The sequence below is a fragment of the Pseudophryne corroboree genome, chromosome 10, assembly GCF_028390025.1.
Source record: "Pseudophryne corroboree isolate aPseCor3 chromosome 10, aPseCor3.hap2, whole genome shotgun sequence".
Taxonomy (NCBI): Eukaryota; Metazoa; Chordata; class Amphibia; order Anura; family Myobatrachidae; genus Pseudophryne; species Pseudophryne corroboree.
The window spans coordinates 101,459,839-101,486,658 of NC_086453.1; the positions used below are offsets into that span (position 1 = coordinate 101,459,839).

At 46.5% G+C, this 26,820-nt stretch overlaps 1 protein-coding gene across 2 annotated transcripts in view; it reads right to left on the bottom strand.

The window, feature by feature from the left end:
* The window catches only part of LIG1 (DNA ligase 1), a 359,710-nt gene that overhangs the window by 206,487 nt on the left and 126,403 nt on the right, over nucleotides 1-26,820 (bottom strand). For both annotated transcript variants that reach the window (XM_063942666.1, XM_063942665.1), the window contains exons 5-6: nucleotides 17,999-18,125; nucleotides 17,807-17,914 (exon numbers count right to left, since the gene is read on the bottom strand). In XM_063942666.1, coding sequence (XP_063798736.1) covers nucleotides 17,807-17,914; nucleotides 17,999-18,125 — 235 coding nt within the window. The remainder of the gene's footprint in view (nucleotides 1-17,806; nucleotides 17,915-17,998; nucleotides 18,126-26,820) is intronic.

The window sequence follows — 26,820 nt, forward strand, 5'->3', positions numbered from 1 at the left end:
TGCCCTCATGTATACCTGAGAGTAACCCCACCTGTGGATTCACATATGAAACACCTCTGGATTTAATGCCCAGTTTTCAGGATATAAATCCCGACGGGTGAGATCATCTGTCTAACAGATGTCCATTTGCGGAATGAACCCCGTCGACAACCTCACATAATGGTGTTCTGGGCAATTGAGGATTCGAGCTACCTGCCGCATTGCCATGCGGCTTCTTGGTCCTCTCTGGTTGTTGTGTATGCAACTCCCGTTGCGTTGTCTGACTGCACTTGGTCAGACTGAAAGCGAAGTATGTAGTGCATTGTAAATTGCACGGAGTTCCAGGACATTTATCGACAGCAATCTGTCGTGATCCGTTTTAGAACCCCTGTCGCTGATCTTTTTTAACTACAACTCCTGAACCTCTGAGACTCTCGTCCAGAGTATATACACCCTCGCCCCTCTGTGGGAAACGCGAGTGAAGCCCGGCGAACTAAAGCGCTTTGAAAACACATCCTTATTCCTAACACGAATACACCAATGTACCTCTAGTGTGCGTGGCTTTTGCACTAATTACTAGATGGTATATTTGTTCTTGCTGGTGTAGTAGGTAAATGTCTTTGATTTACCGTATTTATAATCTTACCTAGGAATTGACGTCGTTCAGACGGAATTAGATGCGATTGTTTTTGAACTTGACCTGCCACCGCAGTATACATTAGTAGCGCAAGTTAGAGGAACTCTGTTGAGACAGAGTTCTTATGAGCAGATCGTCTAAGTATGGAACGATTGTCACTGGCAGGGCTCTGAGATGAGCTATCCTCACCAACATCACTTGGTAAATACCCGAGATGTTGACAAGAAGCCAAATGGTAGAACCTGAAATGGTTAATGGTTGTGGCGTTTTGCAAACGCTAGAACCTGTGATGCAGTGACCAAACCGGAATGGGTAAATACGCATTGTGAAGATCAAGTGCAATTATGCAATTTTGTGGCTCCAAATATGCAAATACTAACCGCAGAAAATCCATTTTCAAACTGCAGTAAGTGACTTGCTGATTGAGACTGCGAAGGAGCCCTCCGGCTTTTGTACCCCAAACAGAGGGGAATAAGTAACCCTGACTCTGTTGGTGTACCAGGCCTGGAAATAAAAACAGCTGAAAAACCAGCAGAGACTGAATTCCAACCTGCCAAAACGCCTAATTGCGTCCGACAGAGGCAGTCTTGTCCTTTAAATAGTGGATACATACATGAGTGGATGTCTGGTAACCCGGCAAATGTAACGTGTAAAGGCGCGCTTCCACAATTGGAAATTCGAGAAGGCCTAAGAGGCCGTCAAGCCGCTGGCTTGTTGACTTTAGCGCCCTGGCGTTACAAGTCGTGACTGTTTTTGTACCACAGCCTTGAAAAGACTGAAGTCTAAAGACTTAAAACACCGGACCAAAGTATTTCCGTTTTGATACCGGCAATTTATGGTTGGCCAAACCCCCCCCTATCTGACTGCTGGTCTAATGTACCCTTCTCACGAGTAGTTATTGCTGTGAGGTCTGACATAGAATTTGTCATCGTGTATTAAATGATAAGACCAGTTAAATTAACACCCAAAAGGAAGCTGGACCTTTGGAAAGTCTGAGACTCCTCCACTAGAGCTGGCGGAGTAACTTCGGAGACTCCGATCTTACCGCTCCTGTCGAACGGAGTCATTTTGAATTGCCAATGCTTACCATAGGTCTGGGAATGACCAGGATTCCCCTGAATATCAAATATAGTACCAAACAACTTCTGGCCTTGTCGTGCTGAAACTAGCGACGATAAAAAGTGAGAATCGAGGTAACAGACGTCAGCAGAAGCTTTACAGAGATACTCTGCAGCTTCTTATTAACAATAAATCTACCATTCATTGTTCCCATACCTAGAGCGCCTAGTGACCCAAATGTATCTTGGGTCTTTATAATGTTTGCACAGATGAATTCACCAATGGCGGATTCTCCCATTTAGATGTGGAAACGGGTAAATAGACTTAAATGTTAGTCAGATATTCTAAATAAGAAACTCATTGAAGATCTGTCGTTTATTAAATTCGACGGATTAGATGTAAGTCTCCTTAGTCTCTGTAAATTTGAGACATTGACCCACTGGTCATTTATTGTAGTAAACCTTGTTTTTAGTCTGTGTTGGAGCCTTACTCCTTATACATACAGACAACACAATAGGCAAAGGGCAGACACCTGCACAATACTTAAGGTGTGTAATATATATATCTATATATTTATGTCGAAATACAGTTTACATGGCTAATTGTGAAACCTGAACAAAAATTCCCACTAACACCCCTGCGCCTCCGTGTGGAGTAGAGGTGTATGGCAGGAATGTTCTGGAATTATTAACTGGAAGAAACAGGAATGATTAAAATGGCCCCCATGCCATGCTTACACTGAAAATCACAGGACATTTACAATACCTGCTGCAGTGTTAATATAGGCTTAATAGCCTATTATACAGTGATAATCACAGGTCTAGTATACAGTAAAACACATGCAGTTTACAATACATGCCTTCAGTTAGCCTTCCAGTTAATATAAACACTGCCTGCAGTGAATTTTGTATTAACATTCCTATATGGCAGCCTGCTATTTCCCCTTTGCAGCCGCGCTGTAATCAGCCAGGTTCCCCCCCCCCCCCCCTCTCTGTACTCCCTGTAGCCGGGAAGCTCCTTGCATGGAGGCAAGAGATACATTTTAAAATAGCGGAGGGCGGCTGAACGGGGCGCCGTAGCTGTCGCTAGGCGAGTTGCGGCGGGTCTCCCCCTGTGGGCGCTGCACCTTCAATACAGCGCTGACGGGCGGCTGGACGGGGCGCCGTAGCTGTCGCTGGTCTCCCCCTGTGGACGCTGCGCCTCTGGGCGCTGCACTTGACGGAGCGTCTGGCAGGACGGAGCGCCTGGGCCGGAAGGACGGAGCGCCTGGGGCCGGGAGAACGGAGCGGCAGACGGAGACATACAGCGCTGACGGCGCTGGACGGAGCGGCTGGGTAAGTGGCAGTGAGCGGTAGTGAGCGGCGCACCGAACGGACCCCCCACAGCGGGGCGGCAGCCTGCGCTGACCGCCCCGTTTCCCCACATACCTTTTCTCCAGTCATAGCTGCGACGGGGCTTCTATCTGTAAGCTCCGTCCAGCTTCTTGATCACTTCATCATGGCTGTGACGGGGCTTCTTTCTGTAAGCTCCGTCCAGCTCTTTGATAACTTCTTCCTGGCTGTGACGGGGCTTCTTTCTGTAAGCTCCGTCCAGCTCTTTGATAACTTCTTCCTGGCTGCGACGGGCTTCTATCTGTAAGCTCCGTCCAGCTGCTCAGATCATGGCTGTGACGGGGCTTCTATCTGTAAGCTCCGTCCAGCTGTTGCAGGAGACAGTGGGCTGCCTGTGGCTGTGAGGGTGCTCTTTGTGAGGACCGACACGCCATGCGCTGCCTTGCAGCGGCACCATCCCGGACCCATGTTTTTCCAGAAACTGGGAAGGGATGTGCTAAGTGTAAAAATGAAAAATTAAAAAAAAAAAATCTTCCACCAAGTGTGGGAATCCCACAAGCCGATGTTAGTGCTTTGAGCACAGAAAAAACACTGAGGTCGTACACTGAGGTACTCTGGGATATGGAGGGGTGGAGAGTTCTAAATTTAAATATTCAGTGCCTTTGTTCTGCTACGCCGTCCATATCCCAAGAGTACTCCAGTGACCCCTAGTGGATGAAAAAGAAATCTATTTATATTAGAAGGGATTAGGTACTTTTTTTTTTTTTTTGGAGGCACAAACATTATTTATATATTTTTTAAAATATTATTTTTTTTTATTTTTTTTTTATTGCTGGAACGGTAAAATCCTTTAAAAAAAATGGCGTGGGGTCCCCCCTCCAAAGCATAACCAGCCTCGGGCTCTTCGAGCTGGTCCTGGTTCTAAAAATGCGGGGAAAAAATTGACAGGGGATCCCCCGTATTTTTAAAACCAGCACCGGGCTCTGCGCCTGGTGCTGGTGCAAAAAATACGGGGGACAAAACGAGCAGGGGTCCCCCGTATTTTTCACACCAGCATCGGGCTCCACTAGCTGGACAGATAATGCCACAGCTGGGGGTCACTTTTATGCCGTGCCCTGCGGCCGTGGCATTAAATATCCAACTAGTCACCCCTGGCCGGGGTACCCTGGGGGAGTGGGGACCCCTTCAATCAAGGGGTCCCCCCCCCAGCCACCCAAGGGCCAGGGGTGAAGCCCGAGGCTGTCCCCCCCCATCCAATGGGCTGCGGATGGGGGGGCTGATAGCCTTTTGTGATAATGAAAAGAATATTGTTTTTTCCAGCAGTACTACAAGTCCCAGCAAGCCTCCCCCGCAAGCTGGTACTTGGAGAACCACAAGTACCAGCATGCGGGAGAAAAACGGGCCCGCTGGTACCTGTAGTACTACTGGGGGAAAAATACCCAAATAAAAACAGGACACACACACCGTGACAGTAAAACTTTATTTCATACGTCGACACACACATACTTACCTATGTTCACACGCCGACATCGGTCCTCTTCTCCATGTAGAATCCACGGATACCTGAAAATAAAAGATCAATATACTCACCTCAGCCATGGTCCAGAGATAAATCCACGTACTTGGCAAAAAAAGAAAACGAACACACGGGCCACCGGACTGAAAGGGGTCCCATGCTGACACATGAGACCCCTTTCCACGAATGAGACCTGTCAGTGACAGCTGTCACACAAAGGTCTCTAAAGCCAATCAGGAAGCGCAACTTCGTTGCGCTCACCTGATTGGCTGTGCGCTGTCTGAACTCAGACAGCGCATCGCACAGCCCCGTCCATTTTATTCAATGGTGGGAACTTAGCGGCTAGCGGTGAGGTCACCCGCCGGTCAGCGGCCAACCGCGGGTAACCCCACCGCTAGCCGCTAAGTTCCCACCATTGAAACTAATGGAGCGGCTTTGCGATGCGCTGTCACAGCACAGACAGCGCACAGCCAATCAGGTGAGCGCCACGGAAGTAGCGCTTCCTGATTGGCTGAAGGGACTTCAGTGACAGGAGTCACGTGATGTCCCGGCATTCGGGAGAAAGGGGTCTGATGTGAAAGCATGGGACCCCTTTTATAGTCCGGTATGGAGCGGGTGTTCGGTTTGTTTTTTTAACAAGTACGTGGATTTATATCTGGACGTGGATGTACCTCTGGACGCTGGAAGGTGAGTATAATTTTTTCACAGGTACCCTTTGGATCGTCGGCGTGTCAACATAGGTAAGTATGTGTGTGTCGGTAGTGTGTAATAAAGTTTTACTATCAAGGTGTCTGTGTACTGTTTTTATTTGGGTATTTTTTTTCCAGTAGTACTACAGGTACCAGCGGGCCCGTTTTTCTCCCGCATGCTGGTACTTGTGGTTCTCCAAGTACCAGCTTGCGGGGGAGGCTTGCTGGGACTTGTAGTACTACTGGAAAAAACAATATCTTTTTATTATCACAAAAGGCTATCAGCCCCCCCATCCGCAGCCCATTGGATGGGGGGGGGGACAGCCTCGGGCTTCACCCCTGGCCCTTGGGTGGCTGGGGGGGGGACCCCTTGATTGTAGGGGTCCCCACTCCCCCAGGGTACCCCGGCCAGGGGTGACTAGTTGGATATTTAATGCCACGGCCGCAGGGCACGGCATAAAAGTGACCCCCGGCTGTGGCATTATCTGTCCAGATAGTGGAGCCCGATGCTGGTGTGAAAAATACGGGGGACCCCTGCTCGTTTTGTCCCCCGTATTTTTGTCACCAGCACCAGGCGCAGAGCCCGGTGCTGGTTTTAAAAATACGGGGGATCCCCTGTCAATTTTTCCCCCGCATTTTTAGAACCAGGACCAGCTCGAAGAGCCCGAGGCTGGTTATGCTTTGGAGGGGGGACCCCACGCCATTTTTTTTTCCGGGTTTTTCCCGTTTTTTCCCGTTTTTTAAAATCGCGGCAAAATCCGCCAAATCGGACGATTTTCGCCCGCGGGTCTGTCGAATCCGTTTTGCATTGAATATGGTGAATTCCAGCAACCACCTGCCGGAATTCACCTGTCGAATTGTGTCGAATTTAAAAACGGCGATAATTTGCCGCGATTCGCCGTGAATTGCATATACCCCATAATCTTTAATAGAGTCCACTGGGGGGGCGTGGCTTGGCCGAGCATGGTGTAGGCAGATGGATCTGTGAGCTCCGCCATCTATCCTGCTCTTTATCCTGTCTCCCAGGCTTAGTCGTTGTGCCTATTGCTGTGCCCACCTACATAGCCTTTTGGGACGAAAGACCTACCTATTCTTGCTGCCTGGGCCGTTTTCCACTCAGACCGGCGTGGCCCTGCTGCAGCTCCGGACCGGAAGTACCCCGCTGCTGCTGTATAGTGCTCCTGGCTGTTCCCACTCCGACCTGGCTGATCCTGCTCCCCGCCGCCTACCATCTCGGTGCCGTGCTGTGTGTTGCTCTGGGCGTTGGACCGCTCCTCCCGCTGACTTGGTGCGCACGTCCGCCCTGTGCCTGCTGCCGCTGATCTCCTGCTGTGCAGCGCGTCCTGCACGCTGCCGCTGGTCTTTCCTGCCTGACCCCATGATCCACCGCCGGCGCTCCTCCCGCTGTCCTGAGCCTGCTGCCGCTGGACTACCTGACCTGGCTCTGACTTTAATTATCTGTCAGGTGAGCTGCAGCGGTGAGCGAGGGAGCGGCTGTATATTGCAGGGGGTGCTCTGGTGCGTTGCTGGCCCTGCCTGTATGCACAGCAGTCATTGAGCGGCTCACTGTGTGGGGACTGGGTTGGCTGTGTCCTCCTCTTGCCTCACAGTATTCTATGCTGAGGATCTGTTCTCTTCACACCCTCCAATGTGCTCTCCCTATTGAGCTTTGCCAACTGTGTATCTGTGACACTCAAATAAATTGTACTTGCTCTGCTGCTTTTATACCTACAAGCGTTGGGAGCTGTGCAAGTACGTGCCTTTTCTGGAGTAATTATAATGGCTCTACTGCATTTATTACCACAGGTTTTGGGGTCTGTGCTTTCTCACCTCCCTGCATATACGTGCCCTTTCTGGAGTAATTATACTAACTCTACTGCATCTATTACTACAAGTATTGGGAACTGTGTTCTCTTCCCTCCCTGCAAGTACGTGCCCTTTCTGGAGTAATTCTACTGGTTCTGTCGCATTTATTACTACACGTATTGGGGGCTGTAATCACTCCCCAACCCTCAAGTATGGTGAAAACAGGACATGCAACTGGTGCTGCAGCGAAATTAGAAAAATGTGCTCGGTCTTCCCAGGCCACCTCTTCTACTTCCCGACAGGCAGCCAGTCCTCCTTCACCCTCACAACCCTTGGGGGATCCCCCCCGCAGTGGACACTCTACAATCGACGCAGCAAATACTAAAAGCGATAATGGCGTTGGAGCAGGGAGTCACGGATAAAATCGGGCAGGTCCAGGCGGATATTTCACTTATCCGGCATGATATGCAAAAAATGCGTGAGAGGGTGGGAGAAGCGGAGCACCACATATCCGACATGGAGGATCTCATTAACCCTCTTAAGGCTGCAGGTACTGACTTGTCCTCGCAAATGACAACTGTGAAAGCAAAGCTATCTGATATGGAGGGTAGGCTCAGAAGAAACAACATAAGATTTGTGGGGCTTCCTGAGAGGGCGGAAGGATCTAATCCTGAAAAGTTCCTAGATGACTGGCTCCTCCACCTATTTCGCCCTGATGACTTTAGCCTCCATTTTCGCGGTGGAGGGAGTTAACTGCCTTCCGTTTCAGGCCCCTCCTCCAGGTGCACCTGCACGCACGTTCATTGCACGTCTCCTCCACTATAAGGACCGTGACGCTATCTTGCGTCTAGCCAGAGTGCAGGGCCGCTGAAATTTGAGAATCATACTGTCTTGGGTCTACCTTGACTTTGTGGTTTATTTGCAAAAGTCGCGTGCTCTGTTCCTTCAAGTTAAAAGGAATCTGCGAGACAGACAAATCCAGTACTCCATGTTTTTACCAGCTCGACTGCGGGTGATTCATCATGATGGTTCCACCCACTTCTTTAATACCCCTCAGGAGGTGGAGACCTGGCTGGAACGCAGGCTCCGGGCCCCTAGCTGGGGTCTTATCCTTAGTTAATGCATTTCATTTGTACTCCTATTTTGCTCTGTGTTCCCTTTAATACAGGACTGTTATTGTTATTGCTGGTGGGACTCGGCATGTGCATGCCTCATTTCTCTTGTACATTTGCATTGCTCTGTTGTTGCCCACTGCACCTGGGAGTATGTTCCACTTTCAGGAGCTCCTTGCTAGGATATAGCCTTAGGGGTTCTAACTGCTCCTTTACTCCCGTTTTCAAGTTTTGACTTTTTATTTTCTCTTCTCTTGGGCTCCGAGTATACCAAATTTGGGATGGCTATACAGGGTGGGGGGAGTTGGGTTCTGTTTGTATCTGTGTATACGTATTTTTGTATTTTTTTTTATTGTATATTGTGTCAGGGATACTGTCTTGTATATGTGATAATGATTATGTGTCTATTGTGTTCTCTTATGCTGATGGTTCAGTGTCCGTTGGATCTGCCTTCTCTGTGCTTCAATTTCCTTTCTCCGATAGGTTGCCCTTTTCTCTTTTCCGCTACACACTTTTCCCCTTTTATCCTTTCCATTCTGTTTCCTATATTAATTCAGTCTGATGTCTGGATCTTGTGAGGGACTCCGCATACTCGGCTGGAATGTGAGGGGGCTGAATAATAAAATTAAAAGGATGCTCATGTTGTCCCAAGTTAAACGATACTGTGCTGATATTACATGACTGTCCGAAACTCACCTTATCGGTACTCGGGTGCTAGCCCTCAAGAAACCTTGGGTGGGGTGGGCAAACCACTCTACATTTTCTAATAATGCGAGAGGTGTTTCCATTCTCATTAAAAAATTGGTGACCTCTTGAGCATAGCCTGATTGACCCCTCAAATCGTTTTGTTTTTCTCAGGGCCACTGTGAATACTGTTTTGCTGCACATATTGGCTGTATATATTCCTCCCCCAATTTAGTAATGAGGTTTTGCGCCAGGTCATGTTGTTTGTAGCGTTATCTCCCTCTACTCTAATTGTCTGCATAGGAGACCTTAATAACGTCCTTGATTCCGTTTTAGAAACCCAGCTGCTTGCCCCTACAACCCCTTCCCCTACCCTTTTTGCTAAATTGATATCCGAATTGGGTATGGTAGATGTTTGGAGGGTTCGTCACCCCCAAGATGCTCAGTACTCTGCCACTTTCCATACGCTTTCCCGCATTAATTTGGCGCTAGTCTCCCTTGATTTAGTTCCCAATGTCTTGGATGCCCAGTATATGTCTAGGGGAATAGCTGACCATTCACCCATGTTACTGATATTGAACAATTCGCTTGCCCAGGATGTCCGTTTTCTGGACGCTTAATCAGTTCTGGCTGTCCTTTATGGGAGAGGGATCGGAGTTAATTGACATGTGGCGAGACTTCCTTACCTATAATGCCTCCTGTGAAAACCCCGCTATTCTTCATGATGCTTTTAAGTCCTCTATTCTGGGTTCCCTCATTAAAAGAGTAGCAGGGATTAAAACATCTGGCAGTCCTGCTGCCAATTGGAGGCACAATATATTTTGACTAACCCCCTCTGATCGTTTAAATTGGCTTACGTCCCACAAAGAGTTGTCGGACTTGCTGTTTGACAAATCAAAGCGTAGATTGCTGTTCTCCAAACATGCCCTGTATTCACAGGCTGAGGTGGGAGGTAACTATCTGGCTTTTCTGGCTAGGGAGGATAGGGGAAGTGCCTCGGAATTACAACTATGTGATTCTCAGGGTACCCTGCACCATACTGGGCCAGCAACTGCGGAGACCTTCTTGAACTTTTATTCCTCCCTATATACCTCCAAGGTCTCTTACACAACCACGCAACTAGGCGATTACATTTCGCATATTGATTTGCCGCAGCTCTCTGGGGACTCAGTAGATTTTTTGGAATAGCCCCTCACAGCTGATGAGATTGAGCCAGCGATTGCCTCTTTCCCAAACAAAAAAGCACCTGGTTGTGATACCGGTGGAAGTATATAAACAGTTCCGTGACTTCTTTGTACCTTATTTGCTAAACCTTTTTAATTCCCTATTTGAATATGGTTCTCTGCCACAGTCCATGGCTGAGGCCATCATTATTGTCATTCATAAGCCTGGTAAAGATTCTACCCTCCCTGACTCCTATAGGATCATCTCCCTTCTCTCCACCGATGTAAAGATTTTGGTTAAAATCCTAGCCACTCGCCTCAATGCGGTAATTGCCTCGTTAGTTCATGGGGACCAGACGGGTTTCATGCCGAGGGAAGTCTATGATACAGAACATGAGTAGACTCTTACCATTTGCAAAGAGATATATGCCCCGGGTCGGAGGCCGTGGTGGTGTCCTTGGATGTCTCCAAGGCCTTTGACTCAGTGGAGAGGGGGTATCTTTGGGAGGTACTTCGCAAATTTGAATTTGGTCCCCGTTTCATACGTTGGTTCCAATTGCTGTATTCTTCCCCGGCAGCCCGTATTTCTGTCAATGGCTTTACTACGTCTTCATTTTCCCTAGGTAGGAGGACCCGCCGGGGTTGCCCTCTATCCCCAGCCCTGTTTGCTTTGGCCATCAAGCCGCTAGCTAACCGCTTACGTGCTGCACCCAATGTCTCTGGCATTCGAGTTGGAAACGCTAGTTAAATCCAATGGTGGTGGTCTGGGTCTTTCTAATCTCCATATGTATTATGTTGCTTCTCAGCTGGCCAGACTCTCACGGTGGCTTATGGATGAGGGTGGAGCTACTCTGCCTGGGTTTTTGGCCAAGTGTGCGGGATCCTTTCTCTCTCCTTTACATCATCTTCTTTCTGGCTCATCTGTCTCTGCTCTTCCTCCTGTGATACGTCAGGCTCTTCTGATATGGTGCTATGCGCACTCTTTATTTGATTGGCAGGGATTAGACAGTGAATCCTCTCTCTGGTTCAATGCCGCCTATGCAGAACTAGTACCCTTATCTCATGATAAATTCTGGAGTAGGAGGGGTGTATTGTCTCTGGGACAATTGTATGAGGGAGGCTGCCTTAAGTCCTTTCAACAACTGAGCACTGAATATGACATTCCCAGTACAGCCGCCTTCCGTTATTTTCAACTGTGACACGCAGTACAGTCTCCGCTTGGGATGTCTACTCCCCCGCTTTCTATAGCCCCAGTTAGGACTTTGCTTACGACATTAGGTTCTAAGGGGCAAATATCTCTCATATATAGTACCTTGAATGTTAGGGTGAATATGCATTTACTCGACCCTCTCAAACTCAAATGGGAGCAGAACCTGGGCACACTCACTGCAGAGCAATGGGTGCAAATTCTTAGTTCCATTAAGTACACTACTCCCTGTGTCCGTTATCAGCAATTTTATTTTGTATTACATAGAGTGTACCGTACTCCAGTGTCACTTTCTAAAGTAGGTCTCCGTTCAGATACTTTTTGTCCGAAATGTGGAGAGTGTGACGCCGACTTTTGGCACCTACTATGGACCTGCCCTGTAGTATCCACTGGCTCTCCATGCATCAGACTCTATAGGATATGAGGTTTAACAGCTTTCATTATGAGAGGCAGTGGCCAACTTAATTCTTAAGTAGACAGCAAAAATCCAAGCAAATAGATGCGGGTCCTCACCATTATCGCTTACCTATGGTATCAGGCAGTGATGCTGCTGCTCTTTGTGCTGATGATGGTACCTCAATTAACATGGATCCACAATTGCAGAAAGATCACTGAAATACACTGTCGTTATGCAACAGGGGTGGATTGGAAGCTTAAAGTGGCTGTGGAAAAATTTAGAACGTGGCCTCGCATAGGCTGGAATAAATAAATTATAGTCAGGACCAACGTAAAAGTAGGCGGAGTTAACAAATTGTTAGCTCTAACCACGATTATAGTAAGCAAGGCCAATGCAACATGGTAGGTGGAACCACAATGCCACCCTCCACTATTCTAGTGACAGATACTCAATACAAGCAGCATCCTAGTGACCACCATACAATACAGATAACAACCTAATCATCACAGTATAACACAAAGCTTCACAGTAATCACCATGCAAATATAGGGAGCATGATAGTGAGCACAGTATGTTACAGAAAATGAATACATGTATTAATCTGAACAGTAATAACTGTCATAGTTTTGTGAATATTCTGGGAAGGAAGGAAGGAAGGAAGGAAGGAAGGAAGGAAGGAAGGAAGGAAGGAAGGAAGGAAGGAAGGAAGGAAGGAAGGAAGGAAGGAAGGAAGGAAGGAAGGAAGGAAGGAAGGAAGGAAGGAAGGAAGGAAGGAGACAAAACTGAAAATTATGGGAATGAAGGGCGAATCATATAGCCAAATGGATATATGAATATAGTTACTCTCCCTGTGCTATACCTGTGATCACTGTCACAGCACCCCATCTGAGCCTGCGATCCAATATGTGAACCTGACACACAGGTGGGCAGTTGTTACATGGGTTTTAATTAAGCCGCCACCACAAAGAGTATTAGAATGGCACTCTTGCATTCGCCAGACACACAGTTATTGTCTACATGTAGTATGGGCTGTTCCAGGCATGTGAATTCTTAAAAACAAAAAGGTATGCCGATACATTTTTAGGATTTATTGAGAAATATCTCCAGAGTTAAAGTACACAAAAAAATAGGTGTAAATAAGCAAGACGTACAATTATGATATGCACATTTAACTTCAAGTAAATAAAAAGTAAAAAAACCGAACAATCAGTCGTCTGAGTGGAGGGAGACCACCAGAAAGAAGAAAGATGGAGGCACTCCTAGCCTGAAAGCGCTCCCTTGGAGAGTGGACACAAGGCAATGTGTGATGCCGGGTCAAATAGTTCCACAGGCCTCCTCAGTAGAACCCCCCCCCCCCCCCACCCTCCAGGCTGAGCAAGAAATTACTTTTTTTTTTCCACAAGGCTTGCTTACAGGTAAATTAGGTGTCCTCCGGAACTACCACTCAAATTTTTTGGCAGGGTTCTGGATCCCCTCCCCTTTTAGGTTTTATGACTGGAAGGGACTCTGATAGCCTGTATGTGTCTCTGGCCAGAGGAGGGGTTCCCCCACTGTGAAAGGTTACACCTCGTCAAGGCTTATACAATGCAGACAGTTTTTAAACTAGCAAAATAGACATTCATTTGGGAGCCCTCTTATAGTTCCCATACTGGCTATTATTCATAACACATTATCACAGTTTACCTAGAACACACAGAATGCGTACAGTCATGACTCTTGGCTCTGGGGAATCGCTGTAACCCATGACAATGCCACATCAATCCCAGAGATTACATTTTTAATCTTTCCTTTGCGAGATGGATGGTAAAAACCATCTGAATTCACGACAGGAAACATATTTGAGTAGAAACCCGTTTCCTGTTCAGCCTCCAGGACTGGAGAAATGACTGTTGCTGAAAAAAAAGGTCCTTTATTGCAATTTAAGACTAAATGCTTTTGAGGGTCCATGAGGAAAATCATAGTAAAGAGGCAGATAGGAGGAATTTTCAAAAGATCTATTTTGACGTGACGATGCAGATTGCTATGCAATCGGTTGACAGTTTATCCATGCAAGTCTTCTCCTGCGGCGACCTCTGGAGGTGCTGTACACTGACTTCTGGCACAACCTTGACCTCTGACTTATCCAGGAAGTCAAAAGGAACAAAACGAAGGATCCTTAAGACTAGGTGTTGAGGAAGTGAGAGCTCTATCCTCCTGCTGCAAGTGCAAGAATTTAATCCAAATCTGTGGCTAAAAGAACTTTTTCCCTTAAAGGCAGGGTCTCTAGTAACCATTTATAATCAAAATCCGCTTGCCATACACAAAGCCACAAGGCAAATCTAACCACAATAGATGAAGAAATTCTAGGGGAAACAACAGCCACAACAATGGCTATTTTGCCTAGTTAGCAGACTCATTAATTTGCTCAACAACCTGTATAACGTCAGCACTTTGAGTACCAAAAGAAAGCCCCTGTGATAGCATCTCAGATCCTTTTGCTACCACTTTGTTTACCCAGCAGAAAATGAAATAGCTCTAAGGGATGTCACAAAATAAATGGTCTTGAGAGTGGATTTCATTTTCCTATATGGAGATTTGCAGCACCAGGAACTGAAACAATAGTTCTCTTAGATTATTATTATTATTATTATTATTATTATTACACTTTATTTATATGATGCCACAAGTGATATGCAGTGCCCGTACATATGCCAAACAATAAGACATTACAGGGGGAGCAGAACAGTACAGTAAGCAGAACATAATAAAACACAAATACTGTGACAATTAGCATCACAGTTTTCCGTATGCAATACAGCTGGGAAGCAAGGTGTGCGAGGGATTAATTGGCATAGGCTGGAACCTGTATCCCACAGCAATGGCACGACTAGCTGGTTTAGAGATGAGCAACTACAGAAGCCAAGTTACTAGCCAAGCAGGAGTTAGCTCATCCCCAGAAGCAACCCCAGATGGACATGAACTCTGGCCTCCCTACACACCGGCTATGCAGCAGCATTATGGTCTTGAAGTGTTGACATATGAAGCATGACTTGAAGTGTCGATGCTCCCGCCTTTTGTTTTACTTGAAAAAATATCAGAACAAAAAACCCATGCTCCCTAGAAAAGTCCATATTCTTCAACCAAACCACCAGTACCCTCAACCAATTATTTATTGCTGTACTGAGTTGCTGGGGACCTTTATCAGGGGTGATGCCGGGGAAGGAAAGGGTGGGGGGGGTTAAACGCAACCTTACACACATACACAAGACCCAGAGAGGTGTGCAACTCTCAATGTAGAAATGATCATGAAATGGACATGGCTACAGACCATAGGGGGGCCTTCTAGCTCTCAGATATCTGATCCAACATGGTAGAGACTCAGGTCAAAAACCTATTCTCCATTGTTACTCTATTAACATACATTGTATTAAAAAATAGGATTTTTGGTCTCGTGCCATTGAGTCCTTTTCTCTTAAATAGACTGAGGGACACTGGACCATGAGATTGTAGGTTGGCCGGAGGAACTGGTACTAAACTGTAGCTTTAAATCCTAGCCTGCCTTACACGGGCAGCCTAAAACATTTGCACTCCAGAACTGCACCATGCAGACACCCTCTATAAGGGAGACAGTGTGCACCGTTCCACAGCGGTCTCTGCAAAGACCACAGTGCTGCGGAGGGTCACCGCTGCAGCTTGGCAAGCTGAAGACGGCTACCTGCAGCCACTGCAATCAGACTGTGCTGCTACAAGCAGCACACAGACCTAACTAGAAGCAAAAGAAGAAAACAAAAACTCTACAAATAAACATAAAAAAAAACTAGCTATCAGAAAGCAGCTCCTCAAAATGTGCCCTAATCCATGAGGCAGCTAGAGAACACTGGCATAATGGGTAGCAGGGGGAGGCTCTCAGGATTTAAAATTAGTTTAGATTATGTGCCAGCTCCTCTGGTCAACATACAATCCTATTGTCCCTTGTCCCCCAGCCTTGCTGAAAGAGAAAAAACAACCACCCACTACACGCATTAGAGTTTGGATTGACATTGAAGATTACTAAAGATTCTCTTCCCATATTTGCTATGATTCATCACACACACACACACACACACACAGGCAAAAACACAACCACTGATGAATAATCCAGTTTTTCTGCCTGGACCTTACAACAGGTCATTTGAACAGAGCAAAATATTACATTTACATCAGACATAGCACACCTGAAATTTTCATTGTGTCTTCACAGATAGTGTGCCATCTGCTCCTATCTAGCTGCTTATTTCAACATCTTCAGATAAGGCACCTCTGCTACACTAACTTTTCATCTTCTATCCAATGGAATTATCATGAATGGATATTGCAAGAGAGATCTTGGGAGGGAATCTGCGTCTAGAAAACTATGATCGAATACTCAGAACAATAGCCAAAAGCTTCACTTGTTAAAATGTGAATATTTTGTGTGCTCACTGCAAAATCCTTTCGTTGTGATCCATGTGGGAGAAACTGCGCAGCATACGTCGGGTTAAAGGGCTAGGCGCAGGAGAAGGGCACTAAATACTTAAACTAAAGCTAGCTCCGCCCCCTCTAATCCCTCCTGCTTCCCCCCATACCTCAGTTTTTCTTGTGCCTAGTCCTCTAACCCAACGTAAGCTCCGCAGTGTCCCCCAAAATGGATGCATGAGGACAAAAGGTTACAAACACCTCCACAGATTGAACCTTTTCCCTAGCCAGGATTCATGCAATTTACCCATTCTCTTCTGACCACTGAGGCATTACAGGAAATGACATGCCCATAAGCTTATCCTACACACTTCACTGATGCCGAATACTGAATGTGCCTAAGCACAGTGGTTTCTCCTTGGAAGAAAAATGATCACTTATACAAGTAATAGAGCAATACTGCCTGGAGGACATAACATTCATAGTCTGTGACTCTGTACTGATCATTTAAGGTGTACTTCGTAGGCTTGGGTGCAGTGTGGCCTAATGTGTAACACTTAATATTGCCATTTTTAAATACTGGAATTTACTTGTACTTGTCCGGGGTACGTGGTTGTCTGCTGCCGGCAGACTGAATGGAGCTGTGCTGCGGGGAGACAGTGTGATCCGTGTCCAACGCCGCTGCCGATCTTGGCTATCTTTTATTTATAATACTAATCTATCCAACAAAAAAGAAAAATTAAAGATAAAAAAGAATTAACAGAGCAATAACTGAGAACTGTATGGTTAAGTACCAAGCGAGGGCGTTAGTGATGCGTCACACTAAGTTCACAAGGAAGGGCAAACCGGGGATAAAAAGACGTAGTACGAAAGGAATGGATATCCGGACGAAGCCTGAGACTGCAGGTGAAACGCGTTGATCGGCGGCGGCGTTGGACACGGATCATACTGTCCCCCCCGCAGCACAGCTCCATTCAGTCTGCCGGCAGACAACCACGTACTCCGGGCAAGTACGGCAATGCACCTCCAGCAGTGACAGCAAGCCAGCTGAAGCCCAGTGTACAGAGATTCACTCTGGACCAGTGCGGACAGGCACCTCTGACAGTAACCAACAAGTCAGTGAGTTACAACCTCAATTGATACTTTTTTGAACTGAGACTCTGTGACTATATCCATCTCATCAGCTGCTTATGCAGAGATTGCACTGGAGGAACAGAGAGAACTCTACTCAGCCAACATAACCATCATTGGCCTTAGAAACACCAAGCTCACAAAAGAGAGTCAATTGATTATATAAATCTTGCCAGCGGTGGACAGAGCAAAACGTACTAACGTATCTTTCCACTTCATCCCTTCCCTCTGTTTCTATTTTTCTATTTCTTTTTCATTTTTGCTCTCTTTTTTCTCTCTTCCAAATTTCACATTGTTTTTTGTTTTGTCAACTGTATTGTTACATGTATATACCGGTATTAAGATTTTATACTATTTATATATAACATCCCTGATATATTTGTATTTTAAGAGTGAATAAATTAAGTTTTTTGAAATTTCATTGCCTTTATGAGTATGTAAAGAGTGAGCGCTGGGAGTATTAACTTTTTGCAACAGAAACTATGTAACCCACTCAAATCTAAATCTCTCTGCACATGTTATATCTGCCCCCCTGCAGTGCACATGGTTTTGCCCAGTTGCTAACTTTTTTGGTTTGCTAACAAACCTGAATAACCCCCTAAGTCTGCAATCCCATATCCTCCCTTCCCATTTTCACTTTCTAACATTCCTAACAACTGCACTTATACAATAGTTCCCTCACCTTCCTCTTTTTTCTCACGCTTGGCAGGAGCTTCTTTGCCATTGGACTCTTCATTCAATACTTCTGTTGCAGCATTTTCCAGTTTTCGTTTGGGTAATTGTTTCCGAGCTATGAAAGAAAACTGTTTTATTGCTCAATTCATAAAAGTCATATAATCACATGTCCACCAGGTCATTAAATGTAATTTTATACCTGTCTTGCGCTTAGGAATGCTGGCGAGAGGCATATCTGGTGAACCAGTAGTTAAGGGGCTGTCTGCGGCCTTACTGCTACCAGGAGAAGAAACTTCTTTGGGAGTGACCACCTGCGGAGGGTTTGCCTTAACAAAAAGAGAATATGTAGATTACCAACTGCTGACTGTTGTGCAATAACCACTAACAAAACAGAAATAATAAAAATCCAATCAAAAATTCATGTGTGGAATGCTTGTAAAGTTGAAGTTCTTACTGCAGTTCTGCAAGAAAGAGTTGTAATAGTAATAATATTATAAATCTGTAAAAAAAAAAAAAATCACTTTATTATTATGAGCTTATTATGTTAAATTATGTTAAAGAGCAAAATATTAAAAAAAATGTTTGAGAAATTGACGAATATCTTTCGATGGGATGCAGTCAGGATTCCGGCAGTCAGAATACAGACAGTTGGGTCCAGACGGTCAGAATCCAAAAAGTAAGAACAGTGGTTGGGTTAGACATAAGGGGAGGGTTAGGATGCGGGAGGGGACGGTTAGGGTGAGGCTGCCGGATGGTATGTTTAGGGTTAAAATACTAGTATTCGTCGGATTTTGACCGTCTGAATGCTGGTGTCGGCATTCTGACAAATCAGGATAGTGACTGCTGGGATTTCGATACCAACCCCTTGCGATCACAATATATTTTACATATAACTGGAATAGTGCCAGAGATGGATATTATACAAACACTGTGCATATTATATCACAGAATTAAGTCGTGTTTATATTGAAAATAAATATCTGGTTATGACGATTAATCCCTAGAACTTCTTTGTCTTCAAGATCCACTATCACACCATTAATGTGTTTATATGATTTAATAACCACTCCATGGCTCATAGGATTTTAATTACACCTATATTGCAATGCAAATACTTGATTATAATATTGTCTTTTTTGCAGTAATATTCATCTTATTGTTTATTTAGCCAGTAGCTATGCTGTTACTTGTTCCATTACAATTTACTAAAACCAGTGAGATGTCTAATCTTGATGCATTATAAAGAATGTCATGTATAAATGCTACAGCTGGTTAGAGCATTTGTGATTTTATTTTTATTACGTACAAGCATAGTAATTTACGTACGTCCTAAACCATTATGCCTTATGTTCTGATCACTGTAACTGAAATGTTCAAATAGCAATATTACAGTTCTGGATCAATGTGTGAATCTGGATAAGGTCGACGTGGACATGGTCGACACGGGGAAAGCTCAACATAAGATATTTTATTGTTTTGGTGTCTTTTTTGCGTAACATGACCAGGAACCCTAATTAGTGCACATTATTCCCCTGCAGGCAAGTTGCTCCACAACCGCTGCGCACGGCCCAGGTTACTATTCCTAATCGCACGCAGTCCACGTGGATGGTAAAGTATGGGGGGGGAAAAAAGTTTTAAAAAGTCATGTTTACCTTTATGTGTCGACCTGTCCCGTGTTGATCTTTTTCCCATGTCGACCAATAGTGGTCGATCTACCATTCGGATACCCATTACTACTAGAGTTATGGTAACGTATAACAAACTACAACTCAAATGAGTAGCATTTAAAGAGCTACAGAGTTCTACCTGTTTTATCAATATCATTTACAGTATATCTGTAAACCCTTTAACTGACAATTCTCATCTCCCCTAAAGCTATAGGATGTGTTTATATACTTGTTTATAAACAAGACATTACTGTTATAAGGTAAAAATCTTCATACAACACAAAAATAGGATTTTAATTACCTACCGGTAATTCCTTTTCTCGTAGTCCGTAGAGGATACTGGGATCCATTTAGTACCATGGGGTATAGACAGATCCACTAGGAGCCATGAGCACTTTAAGAATTTGATAGTGTGGGCTGGCTCCTCCTTCTATGCCCCTCCTACCAGACTCAGTCTAGGAAACTGTGCCCGAGGAGTCGAACATACTTTGAGAGGAGTATGGATAAGGTTAGTGGTGAGATTCCGAACCAGCACACACAACAAGAGGAAAGCCGAGCTGACCAAACTTGAAACAGGAACAGCAACGGCTGAACCAACATTACTTAACCAAGTAACAGTGCAGGAAGAACGAAGCACTGGGCGGGCGTTCAGTATCCTCCATGGACTACGAGAAAAGGATTTACCGGTAAAATCCTATTTTCTCTTACGTCCTTGAGGATACTGCGGTCCATTTAGTACCATGGGAATGTACCAAAGCTCCCAAACTGGGTGGGAGAGTGCTGAGGTTCCTGCAGACCTGATTGACCAAACTGGAGGACCTCAGAGGCCAAAGTATCGAACTTGTAGAACTTAGCAAATGTGTTTGAAACTGACCAAGTAGCTGCTCAGCAGAGCTGTAAAGCCCGGGCAGCCGCCCAGGAAGAACACACCGACCTAGTAGAGTGGGCCTGTACAGATTTTGGACATGGCAAACTTGCTGTGGAATAAGCATGCTGGATAGTAGGTCTGATCCAGCGTGCAATAGTCTGCTTTGAAGAAGGACACCCAATCTTATTGGGATCATACAGAACAAACAGCGAGTCCGTCTTTCTGTGACGAGCTGTTCTTTTCACATACACCTTCAAAGCCCTCACAACATCCAAAGACTTTGAAGTAGCAGAGGTGTTGGTGAAAACCGGAACCACAATAGGTTGGTTGATGTGAAACGCGGACACTACTTTAGGAAGAAATTGCTGATGAGTTCTGAGTTCAGCTCTGTCCTCATTTAAAATTAAATAGGGACTTTTGTGAGACAAAGCCCCCAGCTCCGACACACGTCTTGCCGAAGCCAAGGTCAACAGTGTGACGGTCTTCCACATAAGATATTTTACGTCCACCTCCTGTAACGGTTCAAACCAGTCCGATTGGAGGAACTGCAGCACCACACTGAGATCCCAAGGTGCCGTGGGAGTCACAAAGGGAGGTTGAATGTGCAGAACACCTTTCAAGAACGTCTGGACCTCACGGAGAGAAGCCAATTGTTTCTGAAAGAAAACGGACAAGGCCGAAATCTGGACTTTATGGAGCCCAGACGCAGGCCCACATCCACGCCTGCCTGCAGAAAAAGCAGGAACCGTCCCACATGAAAATCCACCGTAGAATAATTTGTGCTCCCACATCAAGAGACGAATACGATGGTAATGCTTAGACGTTACCTCCTTCCTGGCTTGGCTCATAGTCGGGATAACCTTGTTAGGGATCACTCTCCTAGCTAGAATCAGCCGTTCAACTTCCATGCCGTCAAACATAGCCGCGGTAAGCCCTGATAGACAAACAGGCCCTGTTGCAGAAGATCCTCGCGAAGAGGTAGAGGCCACGGATCTTCGAGGAGCATCTCCAAAAGGTCCGCGTACCAGGCCCTTCTTGGCCAGTCAGGAGCAATGAGTATTGCTTGAACCTTTTCCCTTTTTATTCGTTTTAGAATTCTTGGGATCAGAGGAAGTGGAGGAAACACGTACACCATCCGATAGACCCATGGGGTTGTCAGGGCGTTGATCGCTATCGCCTGTGGGTCTCTCGACCTGGAACAATACCGCCTGAGCTTCTTGTTGAGACGAGAGGCCATCATGTCGATCTGTGGTCCATTGACTTGTCAAGCACCTGAACACTTCCGGGTGAAGGCCCCACTCCCCCGGGTGCAGGTCGTGTCTGCTGAGGAAGTCTGCTTCCCAGCTGTCTACTCCCGGAATGAAGACCGCTGACAACGCCACAGCATTTCTTTCTGCCCAGAGGAGAATTCTTGACACCTCTGACATCGCTACTCTGCTTTTCGTTCCGCCCTGTCGGTTTATGTACGTTACTGCCATCACATTGTCCGACTGGACCTGAAATGCCCGATCTTGAAGAAGATGTGAGGCTTGCAGAAGTGTGTTGTATATGGCCCTCAGTTCCAGAATGCTGATTGGAAGGATGACATCCTGACTTGACCATCTTCCCTGAAACTGCACCCCCCGATTCCCCCCCTGCACCCCCTGCTCCCCAACCTCTGAGGCTTGCGTCTGTGGTTAATAGAATCCAGTTCTGAATCCCGAACCTCTGTAATGTGACAAGGTGAGAAGACTGTAGCCACCACAGAAGGGAGATCCTGGCCTTTGGCGACAGACGGATCCTCTGGTGAATGTAAAGATGCGATCCGGACCATTTGTCCAACAGATCAAGCTGGAAGGGTCTTGCGTGAAACCTTCCGTATTGAAGTGCCTCGTAGGCGAATGCACAGATGCACTGACACCCGGGTTGGCTTGAGGACATCCCGAACTATCGACTGGATTACCAATGCCTTTTCCAACGGAAGAAACAACTTTTGTGACTCCATGTCCGGTATCATTCCCAAGAATGGGAGCCTCCGTGTTCGCTCTAGGTGAGATTTCGGAAGGTTCAGAATCCACCCGTGAACCTGGAGGAGTTTGGTTGAGAAAGCAATGCTGTCCAGTAACCTCTCCCTGGACGGTGCTTTATCAGTAGATCATCCAGGTACGGAATTATGTTCACTCATTGTTTGCGGAGTAGAAACATCATCTCTGCCATCAACTTGGTGAACACCCTCGGTGCAGTGGAGAAACCAAATAGCAGGGCCTGGAACTGGTAGTGACAGTCCTGCAGCGCAAACCGTAGATAAGCCTGATGAGGCGGCCAGATCGGAATATGAAGGTACGCATCCTTGATATCCAGAGACACTAGGAATTCCCCCTCCTACAGACATGAGATAACCGCTCTCAGAGATTCCAAATTGAATTTGAACACTCGTAAGTACGGGTTCAAATACTTGAGGTTCAGAATCGGTCTTACCAAACCGTCCGGCTTTGGTACTATGAACAAGTTGGAATAGTACCCCTTGTTTAGTAGATGAGATGGAACTGGAACAATGACTTGAGTCTGAACCAGTTTTTGGATGGCATGCTGTAAAACTGGCAAGCCTGATTTGAAGAATCTGTGAGGTGGGAGCTCTTGGAACGCCAGTCTGTAGCCCTGGGAAATAAGATATATGACCCAGGGATCCTGGTACGAATTTGACCAGATCTGACTGAAGAATTGTAGTTGGGCTCCCACCTGACAGCCTTCCAGGCATTGCGGTCCACCGTCATGCTGAAGAATTTGAGAAAGCAGAGCCTGAGCTCTGTTCCTGAGCACCTGCAGTTGCTGGTTTGCGTGGTTTACCTCTTGCGCCGCTGGAAGACGTATAAGCACCTCTGGATTTGCCCTTGAACTTGGCTGTCCGTAAAAGACTAACTTAGAAGATGAATAAGTCTTCTTAGTTGGGGGAGCTGCGGAAGGAAGATTCGTAGACTTACCCGAAGTAGCTGTGGAGATCCATTTGTCTAATTCATCTCCAAACAAGGCCTCTCCTGTGAATGGGAGGTCTTCCGCGCCTTTCCTGGAATCCGCGTCAGCAGTCCACTGGCGTAGCCACAAGCCCCTGCGTGTCGACACTGTCATAGCGGTGCTACGTGCGTTGTGCACGCCTATTTCCTTTATGGCTTCCACCATAAAGTTCACAGAGTCCTGTATATGCTGCAGGAGTAAAATAACATCCCCCCAGATAAGGAATCTAACACCTCAATTAGGTTACCTGACCATTTCGCAATGGCTTTTGTGATCCACGCACATGCAATAGTGAGTCTTTGGGCCACCCCAGCAGCTGTGTACAATTATTTGAGTGTAGTCTCAATTTTACGATCAGCTGTGTCTTTTAGGGAGGCTGCACCAGGAACAGGCAATACAATTTTACGTGACAGCCTAGAGACTGATGCGTCCACTATCGGTGGATTTTCCCATTTTTTCCTATCCTCCAGAGGAAAGGGAAAAGATGAGAGCAACCATTTACGGATCTGAAACTTATCAGGATTAACCCATGGTTTTTCAAACAGGGTATTCAATTCCTTTGACACAGGAAAAGTAACTGAGGACTTCAGTACATTAAAATAAGATTCCTCACACTCCTCTGACACCTTATCAGGAATATGCCGAACATCTGACAGCCTCTATAAGAGCCTCTATTTCCTGTGACAGAGCTGCATCCCCCCCCCCCTCCAAGTCTACCTTACCCTTCTCCAAGTCTGACCCATCAGCGTCAGATTGAAGGATATGTGACAGAGATCGCTTTTGCGGACAAATGGGAGGGGACTGAGACGCTTTATTGAGGACAGAGTCTGATCATAAACTCATCCAGAGTCTGTTTCAAGTATTGCGTCTCTTTCTCATTGCGGGATAGCTTTGTAGAAAGAGTGGAAATCATTCCTTTGAGAGAATTAACCCATTCCGGTTCAGCGCCGCTAGCTTGTGAACCCCGAGTATCCAGTAGTGAGCCCCCTGGTGAAGAGGAACATTCCACTGTACAAGAAACACACTCTTTGCCTGACATAATGCAAATGTGACAGCACACACACACACACACAGGAAAAGGTTAAGCACAATTAACCCCCAAAGAGCCCTTCAGTGAGACACAGAGTTGTTTGGAGCCAGCCCCCACCGTGCCCTTATCGCGAATGCCAAGCTTAGCCAGGTCGCAGACCAAGTACCCTGATAGTCGCTCCCCCCCTGCTATAACCCTCTGGTACCGCTGAGGTAATCTGGAGTCACACCGGAGGAGCTGTGCATCCCTTTCCTGTCAGCGTCTGTGTCCACTGCAGAGGGAAAATAGCGCTGGTGAGCTGCTGGATCATCTCATAGTGAAACCCCGCACCTTCAATGGCGCGCAGTCTTCCCGCTTCTTTTATACTGGTTGAGGAATCTGGTGCTTAAAATGGAGAGAAACCGTTTTAAGGCTGCGTTGCCAGTCTGGGCACAGTGTACTGAGATGCAGTTGTGTACTGTGTCTGGAGACGCATTCTACCCCGTTTAGAAGCCGTGCGTCTCCGTACCCTCATGCCGCCATAATGGCCGGCGCCACGCTCAGTACTCACCACTCTTCATTCTTCTGGCTCTGTTAGGGGTGGTGGCGTGCCGCAGGAATGTATGCTCGCCATGGTGGGGCTTCCGAATAGTTCCCTCAGGAGCTCAGTGTCCTGTCAACGGGGAACAGGACCATTAACCCTTCAAGAGGTTGGGCCGTTTTCCCCCCTAAGTCCCACGAAGCAGGCAGGCTGGTGCAAACCAGCCCTGCCTGAAAATGACAAACATAGAATAGAAATGCAGAAAACTCTTTAGGAGCTTCCTTCAGCGTGACAGGCTCCTCCGGGCACATTTTCTAAACTGAGTCTGGTAGGAGGGGCATAGAGGGAGGAGCCAGCCCACACTATCAAATTCTTTAAGTGCCCATGGCTCCTAATGGAACAGTCTAAACTCCATGGTACTAAATGGACCCCAGTATCCTCTAGGATGTATGAGAAAAAATAGGATTTTAATACCTACCGGTAAATCCTTTTCTCTTAGTCCGTAGAGGATGCTGGGGATTCCGTAAGGACCATGGGGTATAGACGGGATCCGCAGGAGACATGGGCACACTATAAGACTTTGAATGGGTGTGAACTGGCTCCTCCCTCTATGCCCCTCCTCCAGACCTCAGTTAGAGAACTGTGCCCAGGGAGACGGACATTTTGAGGAAAGAATTTATTGTTCAAACACTGTGAGTGTCATACCAGCTCACACCACGAACATACCGCAGAACGTGGCATTCAATAGAATACCAGCCAACGGCATGAACAATACACAGCCACATGCTGAGAGAATATGTAACACAACCAGTGTGTCAACACAACCAATAATAAGTCACCGCATGCCATGTCATGCCCAACATCAGCAACAGCCTGACAGAAAAGAACCACCACAAGAGTGTAACCATAACCAATAACTGCAGACACAGTACGCACTGGGACGGGCGCCCAGCATCCTCTACGGACTAAGAGAAAAGGATTTACTGGTAGGTATTAATATCCTATTTTCTCCTACGTCCTAGAGGATGCTGGGGACTCCGTAAGAACCATGGGGTTTATACCAAAGCTCCAGACCGGGCGGGAGAGTGCGGACGACTCTGCAGCACCGATTGAGCAAACATGAGGTCCCCATCAGCCAAAGTATCAAACTTGTAGCGTAGCCAAAGTGTTTGAACCCGACCAAGTATCGCTAGGCAAAATTGAGCCGGCGAGACTCCTCGGGCCTCCGCCCAAAAAGAGCCCATCTACCTAGTAGAATGGGTCACCACCGACTTCGGTAACGGCAATCCAGCCGTAAAACAAGCACGCAGAATCGTATCACAGATCTAGCGTGTAACAGACTGCAGATACGCAGGCGCTCCAATCACGCTGGGGCATACCAGACAAACGGAGCCTCCGTTTCCCCAATCTGAGCCAAATTGGCGACATAAATATTCAAAGCCCTGACTACATCGAGAGACCTTGAATCAGCCAATGCTTAAGCAACCACAGGCATCAAAAAGGCAGGTTTCTGCGAAACACCGAAACCACTTTTGGCAGAACTATTATAAGAGTTCTCAATTCCGCTCCATCCACCTGGAAGATCAAACAGGGGTCTTGTGAGACCCAGCCGCTACTTCCGCTATCCGCCCTGCGGACGCCAAAGCCAAAAGCATGACCACTCTCCAAGAGAGAAATTTTAACACAACCTTTTATAAAGGTTCCACACATTTTGACATAAGAAAACACAACACCACGTCAAGGTCCCATGGTGCCAATGGGGGCACAAATGGAGGTTGGATGTGCAGTACTCCTTCCACGAAGGTCCGAACTTCCGGAAAGGTTGCTAATTCTTTCTCTGAAGAAAATTTATAAGGCCAAAACCGCACTAAAATGGAGCCTAACTTTAGGCCTGCACCCACACCTGCTTGCAAAGAATGGAGAAGAACGACTCAGCTGAAATCTT